We start from the raw sequence: 17,482 nt of genomic DNA, 5'->3' as shown, positions 1-17,482 counted from the left end.
GTCATGGTGAGAAATAATGGCTCAGAGTTCAGATAGAATGGAGCGATGGAGAGATAGAAAGGAGGAGAGAGGGAGGGATGGAGAGAGAGAGAGAATACAGGATCTCACTAGGGCCAAACATAGACAGCTTGTCTGTCACTACATATCATCGTCATCATCATCATCATCATCCTCATCATTGCTTTCGACCTGTCTCTCCCAGCCAATCCCCTCCCGGCTGGAGGAGAATCTGTGTGTGAAATCAGTGTGGATGGAGTTTATGGACACCTGACACTGAGACACTTTGGTCACAATGAAAAAGACGGAGTCATGTGACCCCTGAAAAGAGTCATGTGACCCCAGAGCCATGCGACTTGGCCCTTAGAATGAGCAATACTTTTAGGAACAAAGAGTTATACAATAACAATCCCCCCCGCCCCCCCCCCCCCCTCACCCATGTCAGGTGACACCTCCCCCCACCTTGCTAAACACACCAATCAAACGTCAGACTGGACAACAACGTGGTTGGACCATGTGACAGACCATGTGACCATGACTGGTGAGTCACTGTGCTACTAACATGTGCTGTCTGAGGTACCTTACTATACACACCACCAGGGAGGCTGGGGAGGAGAGGAAGGATGGGAGGAAGGATGAGGTAAGGAGGGGGGAGATGGGGGCTGGGGGGGGGGGGGGTATCAGGAGCAGGTCTCCCTGTAACAGCTGTGTGACATCACACCCACCACACAACAACAACACAACACCCCACAACCCGGTGCACCACTGAACACTAACATCACTGTGTCTGTTTGATCTGCTTGTGTATGTCAGGTGTGTGCGTTTTTGATCTGTGTGTCAGCGGTGTGTGTGTTTGAACTGTGTGTGTGTGTCAGGTGCATGCGTTTGATCTGTGTAAGTCAGGTGTGTGTCTATGTGTGTCTAGGTGTGTGAGTGTTTGTTTGTCTATGTGTGTGTGTCTAGTCTATGTGTGTGTGTGTGTGTCTGTGTGTGTGTGTCTATGTGTAAGCGTTGAGTCGTTCTTTAGAGCGTGTTGAGTGGATATCATGCAGCTCCTGCTCTTCTTTGGACTTGATGTCTTCGTACTTCTGCATCCGGCTGGCGTCCTTCAGGTAGGCCCAGTTAGCAGCAATGGCCATCAGGTAGTGGACCTGGGGGTGCGGGGAGGGGGAGGGGCAAGGTGGGGGCAAGGTGGCGGGGAGTATAAGGGCAGAGGGACGCAGGGAGGGGTGGGGTGCAGAGAAGAGTGGTAGGGCAAGGGGGTGGGGAGGGTTAGAAGGTTAGATGTTAGAACTGCAGCACTGACATGAGAGGGTTACTCTTTACCTCAATCAGATTACTAGCAATTAAACCCCAAGGCAATACAAGTACAGAACAACCACAACCACAACATAACCAGGAACACAACCGCAGACAAGCGGTTTTAGTTGCTTTAGTGAGGCACCATTTTATTTCCGATCCTCTGTGGGAGATTATTATGGTCTGTTAGCTGGTCAGGGTGGGTGGGGATGTTAACCAATTTGCTGTCCTTAACATAGTCATGTGACAGGTACAAGTGGTGCCCCGAGGGCGGAGCTAAGACCCCAGGTGGCAGAGTGAGGGTTCGGGGGTCAGGGGTCAGAAGCGTGTGCAATATCGGCCATGTGAGCTCAGAGTTGTGTAGTTACGGATGAGAACCCCTACACCTGCAACCTGGGGATGGGGAGAGAGGGAGAAAGAGAGGGAGATAGAGATGGAAAGAGAGGGAGGGAGAAATGGAGAGAGAGAGAGAGAGGGAGGGGGGGAGATGGAGAGAGACAGAGAGATGGAGAGATAGAGAGAGAGAGAGAGGGAGAGAGAGAGAAAGAGCGAGAGAGAGAGAGAGAGAGAGAGAGAGAGAGGGAGGGAGGGAGGGAGGGAGGGAGGGAGGGAGGGAGGGAGGGAGGGAGGGAGGGAGGGAGGGAGGGAGGGAGGGAGGGACAGATGGAGAGAGAGGGAGAGGATGAAAAAAAGGTACAGAGAATTGGAGGTGAAAGGTGGAGAGAGTGAGAGCAAGAGTGAGATAGAAGGGAGAGGGGACAACAGACCATAATAAACAGAGGCACTTGTTGTTATGGTACCTGTCCTATCCAGCAGGTGTCAGTAATCTGCTACAGCCCTGTAGCTGCAGTTTGCTGCACATCTGCATCAATACCTCTTTACTTCCTGGTTTACATTGCTATGGTTACTGGACATGGCTGAGAGGGCGCGCTTCTATTGTGTCGTCTATGCACCGTTTTTTTTACAAGAACGGACTGATCCCTTTAGTAAAATCACACGTGTCACGTATTCATTGGGACGTCACATGCCTGACAAGCATCTGTGTAAGTGTGTGTATGTGCGCACGTGTACGTGTGTGTACCTGTGTGTTTACGTGTATGTGTGTATGTGTGTGTGTGTATGTGTGTGTGTGTGTCCTAGCTACTCCTGGGTGAGTCATAGTCTGATGCGTTCCCATGTATGGCCATCAGGTGGCGAATTTACAGACATTTCTGTATATGCAAACACCAACGCAGACACACTGCGTCCAGAAGGGCTCACACAGGAACATGCAGACAGAAAGAGACAGTGCAGTCAAGGTAGGAGCCACTCCCGCCAACGTAACCATGGAGTGTTTTACCTCAGGTGATGTGCATCGCTCTCTCCTTCCCTCCATCCTCCTCTTTACGCATACTCTCCTCCTACTCATCCCCCTCTCCACCCTCCTCCTCTCTCCATCCTCAATACTCCACTCTCTACCCTCTCTCCTCCCCTTCATCCAACCATCCTCTTCTACTCCACCCCTCCATCTTTATCTCCTCCATCCTTCTCTGCTTCTCTCTTCTCCATCCCTCTCTTAAATGGGCTTCTCACCATCATGTAGGAGCTGCTCTCAACCGCTCCTCTCCCTGTTTCCATGGCAACACCTTCCCATGCATTTCCAATGTTCAGTGCATCACCTCTCTCTCTCTCTCTCTCTCTCTCTCTCTCTCTCTCTCTCTCTCTCTCTCGCTCTCTCGGTGTCTCTCTCTCTCTCCATCTTATTTCTTTTTCGCTCCATCTGCTTTTCTCCTCTCTCCATCTGCTTGTCTCTCCCTCTCGATCTCTCTCTCTCTCCATCTGCTTGTCTCTCTCTCCATCATCCTCTCTTTCTATTCTCTCCTCTTGAAATATCAGTATTTTACTCCATATACTTTCCCCCTTTCTTTCCATCCCTCCCTTCATCATCCCATATACCTTTCCATCACTGCCTCTTCTCCTCCATCTACTGTACCCCCCCCCCCCTCCCTCCCTCCCTCCCTCCCGGGTTCAGCAGAAACACCCTTATCAGTGACAGCAGGAGGGTCCATTCAACACTCGGCAACCCAGAGGCCAATCAGAGGAGAGGAAGAGGGGTCTCACCATGGCGATGACAGCAGCTCCCGCCCCAGCCAGAGCGCAGACGTACAGGTGGAACGTCAGGTCCAGCTGCAACGTTCAAACATGATACAACTTTATTACTTATTACATTAAGAGCCAACACAACTTTATCAGTACAAACACAACACACTTTCTCCTAGTCCCCTTCTCCTCCCCTCTTATCCTCTCCCATCCCTTACATTTCCCTCCTCGGTGCCCGCTCCTCCCCTTCTCCCCTTCTCTCCTTCTCCCCTTCTCTCCTTCCCCCCTTCCCCCCTTCTTCCCTTCTCTCCTTCTCTCCTTCTCCCCTTCTCTCCTTCCCCCCTTCCCCGCTCCTCCCCTTCTCCCCTTCTCTCCTTCTCTCCTTCTCCCCTTCTCTCCTTCTCCCCTTCTCTCCTTCTCCCCTTCCCCCCTTCTTCCCTTCTCTCCTTCTCTCCTTCTCCCCTTCTCCCCTTCTCTCCTTCCCCCCTTCCCCGCTCCTCCCCTTCTCTCCTTCTCCCCTTCTCTCCTTCTCCCCTTCCCCCCTTCTCCCCATCTCTCCTTCTCTCCTTCTCCCCTTCTTTCCTTCTCCCCTTCCCCCCTTCTCCCCTTTTTCCCTTCTCTCCTTCTCCCCTTCCCCCCTTCTCCCCATCTCTCCTTCTCCCCTTCTTTCCTTCCCCCCTTCCCCCCTTCTCCCCTTTTTCCCTTCTCTCCTTCTTTCCTTCTCCCCTTCCCCCCTTCTCCCCTTTTTCCCTTCTCTCCTTCTCTCCTTCTCCCCTTCTCTCCTTCTCCCCTTCTCCCCCTTCTTCTCCCTCTCACCTCGTTGGATTCACACATCTTGAAGAACTTCTCAGATCCTGTACACACTTTCCTCTCTTCTGACAGGGCCACCAGACCTGACACGCACACACATAGCAGAAATACACAAGTAAAACACACCATTAATACACCTGTACACAGACAAACCATTAATACACTAGTACATTCATACAGTCAAAACACACCCACACACCATTAAAACATGTGTATACACAGACCATTAAAACACACACACAACCCCTTACAACACACACACACCAACTATACATACATAATCCCTTTTACACACATATCCAAATAAAACACACACACACACAGCATGGGTGCCCCTTACCAAACTGGCGCAAGTCCATGCAGAGGTTGGCTCCCTCTACCAGGGAAGTGTTCTGGCACAGAGACCAGACGTTGTAGAACATGAAGACGGGCAGAGAGGAGAAGGCTGTCACCCCCAGCCAGGCCAGGAAGAAGAGGTAGGAGAGGAGGATGAACTGGAGGAGGGAAGGAAAGAGGACAGGACAGGAGAGGATGAGAGAGGAGGGGATGTGAGAGGAGAGAGAACAATTATGTTTCGCAAACGTTCAACGAAAACTCTTCTGATTGCTCTCACATCCCCCCCCCCCCCCCCCCCCGCCCCGCCCCCCCTCAGTCCCCAGCCTCACCCATGCGCTGACACAGCGTCCACACGCTGTGATCTTGAACTCTCCATACAGGTCCCTGATGGCGCCGGTGGTGAAGAAGCCCTCCACCAACAGCAGCATGCCCAGCACGAAGAACGCGGCTGCCACGCCGTAGATCACGTACTTCAGGATGTCAATACTGGTGGGACACGCACACACACGCACACACACACATGCATGTACACACGCACAAAGAGAAAAGGATTCATGTTGTGGGAACCAGCATGTATTGACAGCTTAGTGTGTGAAGTGGTTTCCAATTTTCTTTGTGGATTAATGCACTCCATCCATCTACAGGAACTGTTACACCTGCTATGGCTAGAAACATGTTCCTGCTCACACACACACACACACACACACACACACAGAGACACACGCACACACACAGACACACACACACAGAGACACACACACACACACACACTCAGCAGGCAGAGTTCCGGTGAGCAGGTGTATTCTGGACAACCCAGAGTCTTTTCAGGAGGTTTAAATCTCCAAACAGGACTCAAGCCAACAAACACACGCACACACAGATACACACACACACATTCACACTTACACACTTTTGCTCTATCTCTCTCTGCTGTGTCTGGGAGTGAACAGGTGGGGGGGGGGAGGAGGGAAGGAGGAAGGATATAATCGAGGGAGAAACGAGGAAGGAGAGAAGAGTTTGACAGACAGGATATTCACATGTACGGTGCTGGTCGTCATGGTCACTCACATGGCGAAGACGTCAAGGGTTTCCATTGGTGCTCTGACCAGCTCGAAGTAGTTCTGCAGTATGATGACGGTGCCACTCAATGCTTCGTGGCCACACCCACAGAACAGGGCCACCCCCATGTAGAGCAGGATGGTGGCGAAGAGGGAGGCATAGGGCAGCCCCCCCACACACTTAGTACAACACTCTGCACACCCTGGAGGGGGGAGACAGGAGAAGAGAAGGGATTTAGAGAGTGAGAGGAGAGGAGGGAGTTGGAAAGGGGGAAAAGGAGAGAGTTAGAGATGAGAGTTGGAGAGAGGGGAGAGATGAGTCGGAGAGGAGGAGAGACGTCGAGAAATAGGAAGATGAGGAGAGGGTTTGAGAGAGGAGGAGGAGAAGATAAGTAGGGAAAGAGGGAAATGAGGAGAGAGTTAGAGAGAGGAGGGGGAGGAGGAGATAAGTAGCAAAAGAGGAGGATGAGGAGAGAGAGAGAGGAGTAGGAGGAGAGTAAAGTAAAGTAAAGACAGAGGTGGATTAGATCCTCCGTCCAGCCCTTCATTCTGCCTGTACACCTTTCTAATCATCCCTCCATCCCTCCCCTGCATCTAACATACTACTCCATGCATCCCATCATCTGTCCATCCATCTAACTCACCTTCAAATTCACACTTATCCACACATCACAGCATATCTGTGACCATAACAACCAACAGCCAACCACGTTGCGGCCCATCCCTGTTCATCTGTCTTAAGGGGGAGCCATTAGTGTCACTGCAGCCAATCATAATCACCTGTAGGTGATTGATGGCTTTAATAGCCACTCAGCAAACAGTATTGATCAGAGGAGCCAATCCTTAATGGATCTGTCTCGTCAGAGCAGGTCTGCTATATCTCACATGGTAAACATACACACACGCACATGCATGCACGCACTTACGCACACACACAAACACACACACCTACACAAACACACACACATTAACCATAGATGTTGTCCTTTCAGTGAACCTGCAGCTTGAACAAGTTACATTATGCAAAGGGTCAGGGTAATGGTGTTTAACTGGACTGAGAGGATGAGAGTGTGAGAGGATGAGAGGATGAGAGGGTAAAAGGGTGAGAGGGTGAGAGGAGGAAAGGGTAAAGGGTGAGAGGAGGGGAGGGATGAGAGAGTAAGGGTGAGAGAGTGAGAAGACGAGAGGGTGAGGAGAAATGGTTTATCTTATTAGGCAAGCGAGGCAGGATGATCCACCAGAGGAGGTGTTACCTCCAGAGACAGATGAGGAGTGTGTATGTGTAGATCTGAACCAGCTGGAGAACAATCTCATACTGCCTGGCATACACATGTCAGCCAAACAAGGCATTAGAACTGAACTAGAAATGAAGTTCCTCTCTCTGGTTGGCCCAGCAGCCCTGCTTAACTACATTTATATATTTTTGTCTTCATTTAGCAGACGCTTGTGGACAAAGAAGGATACAAATAGTGCATATATTGTTGCTGTGTTCGGCGCTATGTAATTTAAATACTGATGTGTATTCTACAGCAACAAACCACCACTTGACAAAGAGATCCCTCCTGACCCCTTTCGCTCTCTATGGCTCCTCTCCCCCCTGGCCCCCACCCTGCCTCCACCCTCTCCCCCCTGGCCCCCACCCTGCCTCCACCCTCTCCCCCCTGGCCCCCACCCTGCCTCCACGCTCTCCCCCCTGGCCCCCACCCTGCCTCCACCCTCTCCCCCCTGGCCCCCACCCTGCCCACACCCTCTCCCCCACCCCTATCCTTTGTCTGTCCATCTGTCAAACATGCTCGCTGGGGATTTTACCCCAAGCTACCTAACACACGCACAATCGGCACACTTACAAAAGCACACACACATACTGACAAGACAAAGCCAATGTATAGTCAGAAGAACCTCTCGTGGCTCCATTACCCTACCAGCTTTGGTTTCCATGGTAACGCTTGCTTTCCCCACCAGACTCTTGCATTCATGACTGATTGTGTGTGTGTGTGTGTGTGAGTGTATTGTGCAATTGGGTTCATGGGACAGTGAGTATACCAGCTAAGAAGGTTGAAGAAAGCAAATGTATCATAACTAGCTTAGCCTACCCCTAGTATTGCCTAGCACACAGAGATCACAGTAACACACTAGCCTAGCCTAGCGTAGAGATAAGGATCACTGATGCATTACCCTAACCTAGCCTAGCGTAGAGATAGAGATCACACTGATGCATTACCCTAACCTAGTCTAGCGTAGAGATAGAGATCACACTGATGCATTACCCTAACCTAGTCTAGCGTAGAGATAGAGATCACACTGATGCATTACCCTAACCTAGTCTAGCGTAGAGATAGAGATCACACTGATGCATTACCCTAACCTAGCCTAGCGTAGAGATAGAGATCACACTGATGCATTACCCTAACCTAGCCTAGCGTAGAGATAGAGATCACACTGATGCATTACCCTAACCTAGCCTAGCGTAGAGATAAGGATCACACTGATGCATTACCCTAACCTAGCCTAGCGTAGAGATAAGGATCACACTGATGCATTACCCTAACCTAGTCTAGCGTAGAGATAGAGATCACAGTGATGCATTACCCTAACCTAGCCTAGCGTAGAGATAAGGATCACACTGATGCATTACCCTAACCTAGCCTAGCGTAGAGATGGAGATCACACTGATGCATTACCCTAACCTAGCCTAGCGTAGAGATAGAGATCACAGTGATGCATTACCCTAACCTAGCCTAGCGTAAAGACGATGACAGTAACACATTAGCCTAGCCTAACATACATGGAGAGATGGGTGTGTGACTGGGTGAGTGACAGTATGGCTGTGTATATGTGTACACCTCCTCTATAGTGAGACAGACAGGTCTCTGACTCATCTGCGCATGTTTAATCATCCAGCATGGTTGCCATGCCAACAGGCAAGGGCTCAGAGCTGTGTGACCCACTTTACTGTAGCATCACCATGACAACGCTACAGCACCACGACAACCAGTGGCTTATGGGGAATCTAACTCGTTACAACAGAGAGGGCAACTCCTGGGCAGGAGGTTGGGGCAGGTAGACTGAGGTTGGGGGCAGTTAAACCGAGGTTATGGCAGGTAGACTGAAGTTGGGGCAGGTAGACTGAGGTTGGGGCAGGTAGACTGGGGCTGGGGTAGTTAGACTGAGGTTGGAGGCATGTAGACTGGGGTTGTGCAGGTAGACTTGGAGCTGGGTGCAGGGCGACCGGGGCTGGGGGAAGGTAGACTGGAGCTTGGTTCAGTTAGACTCTTCTCTTTCCTCCCTTTCTCCTCTCTCTCTTTCTGTCTCTCTCCTCCTTCTTCTCTACAGATCCACAAGTGCAGCCCGCTCATGGATATTTTAACATTGAACCTTTTCTGTCACTAGCTAGTAGGATTTGTAGTCTCAAGAGATCATACAAATATCAAGACTCAACTACAAACATGTGAGGTAGGACCCAGCTGCCAAGGTAAACATGACAATCATGTGAATTGTGAGTAATGTGGTATAATAGACTGCATCTCTCCACAGTACCCACACACACTCGCAGCGTGACTCACCAGAGTCTATTATTGACAGTAAGACTAGAGAAATCTACAGGGACACAGCGGCAGGAGAGGGAAATCAATAGAGTAAAAGACATCACTGACCACATCTATCATCGCCTGGCATGATGGAACAGGAGACTAGATATAGACCACACTAGAGAGACCAGAGCTAGACCACACTTGAGATTCTAAAGCTAGAACAGACTATATAGATTAGAGCTAGACCAGCCTGGACATTTCAGAGCTAGACCACACTTGAGATTCTAAAGCTAGAACAGACTATATAGACTAGAGCTAGACCAGCCTGGACATTTCAGAGCTAGACCTGACTAGAGAGACTAGCATTAGACCAGACTGTAGAGACCAGAGCAGCGCTGAGAAAAGCAATGTCTGTGACATCATCTGCTGACGTGTAATGTAAACAAACAAATTCACAACCCTGTAGGGGTGGAGGGTGGAGGGATATAGAAATGGAGGGATGAAATGAGAGAGGATAAAAGGAGGGGGGGTGGAATGATGGGCTGACGTAGGAGTGGAGTTGTGTAGAAATGAAAGTGTGAAAGGAGAGAGGATGGATGGGTGGAGGGGAGGAAGGATGGAGGTTTGGTGGGATGAAGAGATACTGGTGGTGAAGCGGTGGTTTATGAATATTTTCCGAGGGAAGTCAAGGCTACCTGGCCTTTGTGCTAGAGCACCAGAGCGAGTGAGTGTGTGTTTGTGTGTGTGTGTGTGCGTGCGTGTGTAAGGTACCACAGACAAAATTGAGCAGCAGCTGGTTCATAAGTGATAATGGGTCTCTAACGGGTTTCCCCTCGGTCCAGGGTTAGGGTTAATACACACACACACACACACAGGTTTGTTTTACTATCCTAGTGAAGACCAACAATTCACACCCTTTTCAAATTGTGTAATTCTAACCTAACCTTAACACTAATTCTAATTCTAACCCTTATCCCTCTAATAAACCTTGGAAATAGCACTTAAAGTTGTGGGATCTATGAAGATTTCCCCCACACACGTGTATTAGCTGGGGATGAATGGTGAGATGTTGGTGGTGTTGTAATGTATTTATCTTCACCATTCTATGGGGGAACCGGTCTATACACACTCTCCTGTCAGACCTGCATGGATAAGTGCTGGTATTTAATTTCACTCCAGCAAGTAAATTGGCCAGACAACAGATCAATAAAGTTTCAGTGTTATTAAATCTGACTGTGATTAAACCACCTCACAATTACGCTGAATAAAAAACATTTATATTGTCATTCAATGTATCTGTCACACTGTATCACACACACACATGTAAACACACACATGTAAACACATGCACATGTGTGAACACACATACACACACACACACACTTGAAGGGGGTATACAACTACAGCACTCTACCATCTGCTTAACATGAATCATTTATTCTTGTCTCAATCCCTGCAGGAGTTCTCAGAGTGTGTGTGTGTGTGTTTGTGTGTGTGTGTGTGTGTGTGTGCGTGCGTGCATGCAAGATGTAGAATGTGTGTTTGTAAGAGGGGTATGTGTGTGGATGAAGAGGTCTGTGTGTGAGGGGTGTGTGGAGGGGGTGTGAGGTGTGTGTGTGGGGGTTGTGTGTGGGGGTGGGGGTTAGTGTGTGTCACTGTGCGACTGTAAGACTGCAGGCACAAACATGTTTTTGTTTCATAGAATGTCCATGTTTATAAGATGATGGACGATTTGTGTCTAGAACGAACGAATGCTGATTGTAAATCTTTGTGTTTGTGTGTGTTTGTAGGGGGGAGTGATGATATGTGGCTAAAGGATGTTTGCCTCTTGGAAACCATTACAGTATTTCACTACCTAATCTCACCCCTCTCTCCACCTCTTTCCCTCCATCACTCCATCATTCCACCACTCTCCTCTCTCCCTCCTCTCTTCTCTCTTTTCTTTCATCATCCCTTTCCTCCTTTCCTCTCTCCTTTCATCTACTTCATTACTCCCTTCCACTCTCCTCTCCTCTCCCTCTATTTCTCCACCTCTAAGGAGATTTGCATTGATGTTTTCATGCTGGTGAGTTCTGTTTCTTTTGTGGTTTGATATAACGAAGTGGAAATGACCCACAGAGTGAGGCAAAGGTGTAAAGAGATGGAGGGAAAGAGGAAGGAAGGGAGGGAGAGGTGTAGAGAGAATGAAAGATTGGCCACTTAGCTGTTTACTTCTAGCACCATGCCTAAACAACCCCTCATGCACAGTACACAGCATGCCTCTCTTAAAGTAAACAACTGTCATATCCCACAAATCCTTTTTCAACAACACAGACACACACACACAAACGCACACACACACACACACACAAACTCACACATGCATGCACACGTAAACACACAAAGAGAGAGAGAGAGAGAGCGATGAAGCTTTTTCATGTTAAACCAACTCCACAGCTAGAACAGCAATGAGCAGAGTGAGACGAAGGTGGGTAGAACGAGAGAGAACGAGAGAGAATGAGAGTAAGAGAACGAAAGAGAGAGAGAGAGAGGCCAAAGAAGGATGAATGGATATAAAAACATTATTATTATTCTGTATGCTGTAAGCCGCCCGTCCCCCACCCACAACCCCCCCTCACCCCCCCTCACCCCCCCTCACCCCCCCTCATCAGAAGTGGGTCAGGAATAGCGAGGGAGGGAGAGGACGAGAGGAATGAGGGGAGTGCTTAGTTAAAGCAGAGACTCCGGGCAAGACTATTACTCTGACAGCGGAGACCCTCCCCTCTCTCCCTCCTTTTCTCCCTTTCTCCCTCTTTCGCTCTCTCTCTCTCCCTCGAGTCCTACCTCTCTCTCCCTCTTTCTCTCCTGCTCGTTCTCTCCCTCCCTCCCTCCCTCTCTCTCTTTCCTCTCTCTCGTTCTCTATATGTAAATGCCATGTTGGGTGGGGCTGGGCGGGAGGGGAGTTGGGGGCAGGGAGGGGAGGGGAGAGCAGGATGGGTAGGGGAGGAGGTGGCGAGGGGGGAGGAGGGGGAGGGGGGAGAAGAGGGGAGAAGGCGGAGAGGAGAGGAGAGAAGGAGAGGGAAGGAGGACAGTAGAACAGAAACAAAGCCTCTGTTTTGAGTAAAAGATTGGCCCGAGCTGTTTAGCGGCTGGTACAGGACAACACCTGGAACCATTGCATCACCCCAGCAAATAGACAGAGCCCACATCAGCCATGGTGACAGCAGAGAGAAAGACTGATCACACAGGCATGGGCGCTGCACTGATAGTGAGGTGGGGGGAGCGGGGCGGGGTGAAGATGGAGAGAACGAGATATGGAGGGAGAGAAATGGAGGGAGAGAGGTGGAGAGAGAAAGGGATAGACAGAGATAGGATGGAGGTAGATTTGGTGCTCTCTCAGTAAGCCATCACGACAGGCGTGAAGCAGCTCACAATGGAACTGAACAAAGACTATTCCCACGACGCCTCCCCCTACACACACACACGTCTCTCTTTTTGTCAAAACATGCGTCTCCTCTCACCCCCCTTCCCACCAGCCCCTCCCCTCTGATCCAAACATTCTACGTCCGCAGAACCCCTCACCCCTCCCTCTCTCTCTCTCCCTCTCCCTCCCTCCGTCCCTCCCTCCCTCCCTCCATCCTCCTCCATCCCTCCCTCCCTTCCTCCCTCCCTCCTCCATCCCTCCTCTCCTCCCTCCCCTCTTCCCTCCATTTACCTCTAGCTGTATCAGGGACAGAGAGAGAAAGAGAAAGAGGAGAGGACAAGAGATAGTGAGACACAGAGGGACACTGATAGAGACACAGTGAAAGACAGAGACAAAGAGCATTAGAGACCAACACAGAGACATTGAAAGAAAGAAAGAAAGAAAGAAAGAAAGAAAGAAAGAAAGAGAGATAGAGAATCTAGACCATAGCTCTATGTAGACAAAGGGAACAGGTATCTACGTGCACAGGACGAAAAAAGAGATGGAGACAGAGAGCGATAAAGAGATGGAGAGATAGATAGTCTCCTGTCCTACCCTTTCCTCCCTGTCCTTCTTCCATGTTGTCCTCCATGTTGTTGACTGCTGCAGACGCTACAATCCTCTCTGTGGCGTGTGTGTGTGAGAGTGTCAGAGTGTGTGTGTGTGTGAGGAGGCAGTGTACTGTAGCAGGGGCTTAGGGGAAGTCCTCCTCTCAGCCCCCTCCCTCTTCTCTCTCTCTCTCTCTCTCTCTCTCTCTCTCTCTCTCTCTCTCTCTCTCTCTCTCTCTCTCTCTCTCTCTCTCTCCCTCCCTCCCTCCCTCCCTCCCTGTCTCTCCCTCCCACTTTCTTCTTTCGCTGTCTCCTTCCCTCCCGCCTTTTCTCTTCCTCTCTCCCTGCCTCTCTCCCTTTCTCTCTGTCTCTCTCCCTTTCTCCCTGTCTCTCTCTCTCTCCTGGATGATAATCTCTCCTCTTCTTTCCTTTCCTTCCTCCTTCCCTGCCTTCTTGACTTGTTTCTTCCCCCTTCCCTTTCTCCCTGGTTCAGCTTGGAGGGCTAGAAACTGGACTCCACACGACTATCTACCTTCCAGACACTCACACACAGACAAAGAGAAGTGTGTGTGTGTGTGTGAGAGAGCCTGATGCTGAACACCCTTCTCTCTCAGGCTGCAGTGTTCTGGAGGATGAGGGGACTCTAAGCAGATTAGCCAGTGTGGCTTGGTACCATAGAAACATTTTCCGAACAGAAGCCAACACTACGAGTCACACAGATGGTGTTTGTGTCTGCCTCTTCTGTGTGTGTGTGTGACAGAGAGAGATCGAGAGAGAGAGAGAGAGAGAGAGAGAGAGAGAGAGAGCAGCCAAGTTTCAACATCTACAGTGACATCTACAGTCTCTCTCTCCTCTCCCCTTCTCTCCTCTTCCTTCCATCGCAGGGCTAGTTCTTCCAGACAGTCAGATTGCACTAAAGCATCCCTTGATGTTTTAAATAGCTCTCCAAAAACACCATGAAATATTCACTCACTTTTCTCCTTAAATAGTAAATATGACCCCCCTCCCTCCTCACCCACCTCCTTTTCGAATCTGTTCTGCAGTCTGTTTCAAGACCTGTGTGTGTGTGTGTGTCTGTGGAATGTGTGTGCATGTGTGTGTAGGTGTGTGTGTGTGTGAGAGAGAGAGGACCAGAGGCAGCCTCCTGCATCTTTCATGCTGTTCTCCTCCAGTTCTGAGATGATGATGTCATACTCCACATCTAGGCTGTCAACACTCGCTGCCACGGCAACAGTCGCTATCTCTAGGTTTCTCTATCGCCTCGCCAACAACCTCCCCTGCCTCTGCAACCAGCACCATCACCTTGGGAACCAACTCAATCCGTGTTACAGGGGTTTGTGGTCCATCCACAGTATATGTTCTTTTCTCAATCTCACACACGCACACACACACACATTGTGTTGCAGGTCATTGAATTAGGAGAATTTGCCCCTGTTCTCCCATCCGACCAGTACCTGCGGACCGAGGCAACAACTCAGGTTAGGAATTTTAGTGTCAAGCCTCAGTCTTCTGTGGCCTGGAGAATGTGGGGGTTTCCTAAACAATGAACCTACACTTTTTTAGTAGTTTTATCATGTACATGCTGTGGTGTCACACTGTTATTAGCCACAAGCCAGCATGCTCCAGAGTAGTCCTACCTCCCCCCCCATCCCAAGACTAGTCTGCCCCCCTCCCCCTCTAGACCAGGCTGCCTCTCAAGGGCATTAGACACTGCATGGGACAGGGTCAAAGGTCACCTCTGTAACATGGGAGGTGGATTCCTGAGAGGATTGTGCCTGGGTCACACACACAGACGCTACACACTCTCTACACACATTTTCACACAATTTCTCACACACACACACACACACACACACACAGGGCTTATCAGAAGGGGCACAGTGTACATACTGTACTGACCACACATTCAGCTGCTGATGCTACTAATCTCAGACCTGGCACTGACTGAGGAATATGAGGCGGAAAAGCAGGAGGAGGTGGAGGAGGGGGGGGGCAGGAGGAGGAGAACAGGGACGAGGCCAGTGATGGTTATTCCATCCTGACAAAATCGGACAAAGCTGATCACAATATTACAGACACTCACACACTCTCTCACACACACATTGTCTCTTGCTCTCTTACACACACACCACACACCACACACACACGCATACAAGCACACACAAACATCGCCTGTTTGTCTGTCTGTCTGGAAGGATGAGTGTTTCAGTCTAACACTGCCTGCTTGTTGGAATGATGAAAGAACTCCATAGAGAGAGAGGTGGGAGGAGAGGGCAGTTTAGAGGGGGCAGCAAGGAGTTATTTACCCCACATGTGATTTCCTGCATGCAGAATGAGGCAGAAACTAATGTTCTATGATATACGCACATAAGCCTGCAATCCAGCCTTTGTGTTATAAACCAGTCTGTTCAAACCAGCCTGTTATAAATCAGCCGGTGACCTAGTCTGTCTGTCTGTCTGTTCCGTCTGAGTTTGTCTAAGTCTTACTGAGTCTATAGCTGTTTGAAACCAGCAAGCAAATTACATTTACATTTAGTCATTTAGCAGACGCTCTTATCCAGAGCGACTTACAGTAAGTACAGGGACATTCCCCCGAAAGAAAGTAGGGTGAAGTGCCTTGCCCAGGGACACAACGTCATTTGCCACAGCCTGGAATCGAACCGGCAACCTTCAGATTACTAGCCCGATTCCCTAACCGCTCAGCCACCTGACTGAAGTTAATCTCTTCCCGCATGGGGCGGAGGGCATTTTGGAGGCTGTTTCCTGTTCTGTTGAACTCACACCACTCACACTTGGTTTAGGGACCTGAGTGGAGGCGTAGACAGCGTTGTGCATCGCAGGTCTGTCCCCTGTTGTTGATGTGCTGACCCAGTGTTAAATCTGACAGGATATTCCTGAGCTAGACTAGCTGCATGTGTTCATCGTAACTAACCTGTTGTGACCCTAGGTCCAGTTGGTTGTAGTTAGCCAACATCAGAAAAGTAAAGTCAACGTAAAAACGTCCTTTGTAAATAGTTTCTGACGCTCTAGATGACAGTGTGGACCTTATAGAGTACCTAAAGCATTGATCTACTCACCCATCAGACGTTCCGGTATCCTGCTTGTGTTTCAGAAGAATTCTCCTGTTTTAGTCAGGGGGAACGTTCAGGTCAACGAGTCTTTTGTGGGTCGCGAGCCAAGAGTCTCTCTGGTCTCAGGAGCCCCGGGCAGCAGGATCAAGGAACGTCACTCTAATCGCTTTCACAGGCGGGGGATCTCGGAGAGTGAAAAAAAAAAAAAACTGAATCAATGAGGTTTTGTCCGACCGACATAATTAGAAACCAAACTACAACAGTCGGTATTGTTGCGAGGTGACGGGTCGCTGAGACGGGTCACTTATGCACAGTTTTGGAGAATGAAACTACTCACAGACAACGCAGCCCAGCTCAGCTCTTGTCAATAAGCATTTAAACATTGTAGGAACCAACTAGTAGGCCTAGGCTACTGTATGAAGTCAGTTGTCGGTTGTTAGATTTACATTTGCCCATTGTTTTTGCTTCTATCGATTTCCTTCTCTTTCTCTCTACGGTGTCTCTCTCATCTCTGTCTTTTGCAATTTTTTCAAGTTTGAAGGGATTCGTGTGAACTGGTGTCATGACATTAAAATACAGGTATGCTTGTTTGTAATCCTCCCCCCCCCCTCTCCCCCCTTCTCTCTGTCTCTACATATAGCCCTCCCTCGACATGTTTCCAATTGTATAGGCTCCAATGAGGTGCTTAGACTCGCGCTTGTTCTATACCTATCACATATTACATTCATATTCGATTAATTCAGTCAGTTTATTCAATTTCAACCTGTGTTGGTCTATTCTCTCACATTATTACACGATCACCGAACACACCCCTTTGTCCTGTGTCAACATCATAAACAAGCTGACATTAACATAAGAGGCGTCGTAGCGCCACCCAGCGATCAACGCGTGGTATGACGTGTTGATCTGGCTCTACTGCAGTATTGCTGTTGTACCGGCTACATACGCGTCAGATAAGACTTTGACAATGCCTCTCATACCCAAAATATCACCAGAGTTCCAGGTCAGAGCGAGCACACTTTAGGCTTATGGCATCTGACATAGTTTGGGCATTGTCTTGTCATTAAAATACAAACGAATGACACTGTAGAGCCAAATCCCGTGACACAATACTTACGTGTGTACGTGTATACGTGTTTTGTGTCTACGTCTGTCTAGGATTGTGTTCGTGTGTCTTCCACAAACTCATGTATGCATGTTTGTTCCACAAACGTTTGTATTCCACAAATTAATTCAGTAAAAACAACTTCGACTGGGAAACGAAATCGACAAGCACTGATTTGGAATTAAGAAAGCTATATTTAGAAGATGC

General features: G+C 49.3%; 1 protein-coding gene across 3 annotated transcripts; it reads right to left on the bottom strand.

Annotated features, from left to right (window-relative positions):
- Nucleotides 1-454: 454 nt before the first annotated feature.
- Nucleotides 455-16,288, bottom strand: gpm6ab (glycoprotein M6Ab). 3 transcript variants are annotated; one of them, XM_067250043.1, is made up of 7 exons: nt 16,177-16,288; nt 5,590-5,782; nt 4,851-5,007; nt 4,526-4,679; nt 4,192-4,268; nt 3,397-3,462; nt 455-1,148 (listed from the first exon to the last, which is right to left on the bottom strand). In XM_067250043.1, the coding sequence occupies exons 1-7, from the start codon at nt 16,178-16,180 to the stop codon at nt 996-998; spliced, it is 804 nt and encodes a 267-aa protein (XP_067106144.1). In that variant the 5' UTR covers nt 16,181-16,288; the 3' UTR covers nt 455-995. The 3 variants fall into 3 exon arrangements, with proteins under 3 accessions (XP_067106144.1, XP_067106143.1, XP_067106145.1); XM_067250042.1 differs by lacking the exon at nt 16,177-16,288 and adding an exon at nt 13,107-13,185; XM_067250044.1 differs by lacking the exons at nt 455-1,148; nt 16,177-16,288 and adding exons at nt 1,188-1,689; nt 13,107-13,185.
- Nucleotides 16,289-17,482: the final 1,194 nt, after the last annotated feature.

This window comes from Osmerus mordax, chromosome 14 (genome assembly GCF_038355195.1).
Source record: "Osmerus mordax isolate fOsmMor3 chromosome 14, fOsmMor3.pri, whole genome shotgun sequence".
NCBI classification, from domain to species: Eukaryota; Metazoa; Chordata; class Actinopteri; order Osmeriformes; family Osmeridae; genus Osmerus; species Osmerus mordax.
Note: the sequence above shows the minus strand (reverse complement) of the source record. Positions and strands in the feature narration are given on the sequence as shown.

What these genes read in the sequence shown, in the direction of transcription:
- gpm6ab (XM_067250042.1), bottom strand. Translation starts at nt 13,143, where the DNA reads ATGGAGGACAACATGGAAGAAGGACAGGGAGGAAAGG. An exon ending in AGAAGGACAGGGAGGAAAGG is followed by an intron (nt 5,783 to 13,106) that starts GTAGGACAGGAG and finishes TCCCCCCTCCAG; the next exon opens with GGTGTGCAGAGTGTTGTACT. An exon ending in GACGCTGTGTCAGCGCATGG is followed by an intron (nt 4,680 to 4,850) that starts GTGAGGCTGGGG and finishes TCCCTCCTCCAG; the next exon opens with TTCATCCTCCTCTCCTACCT.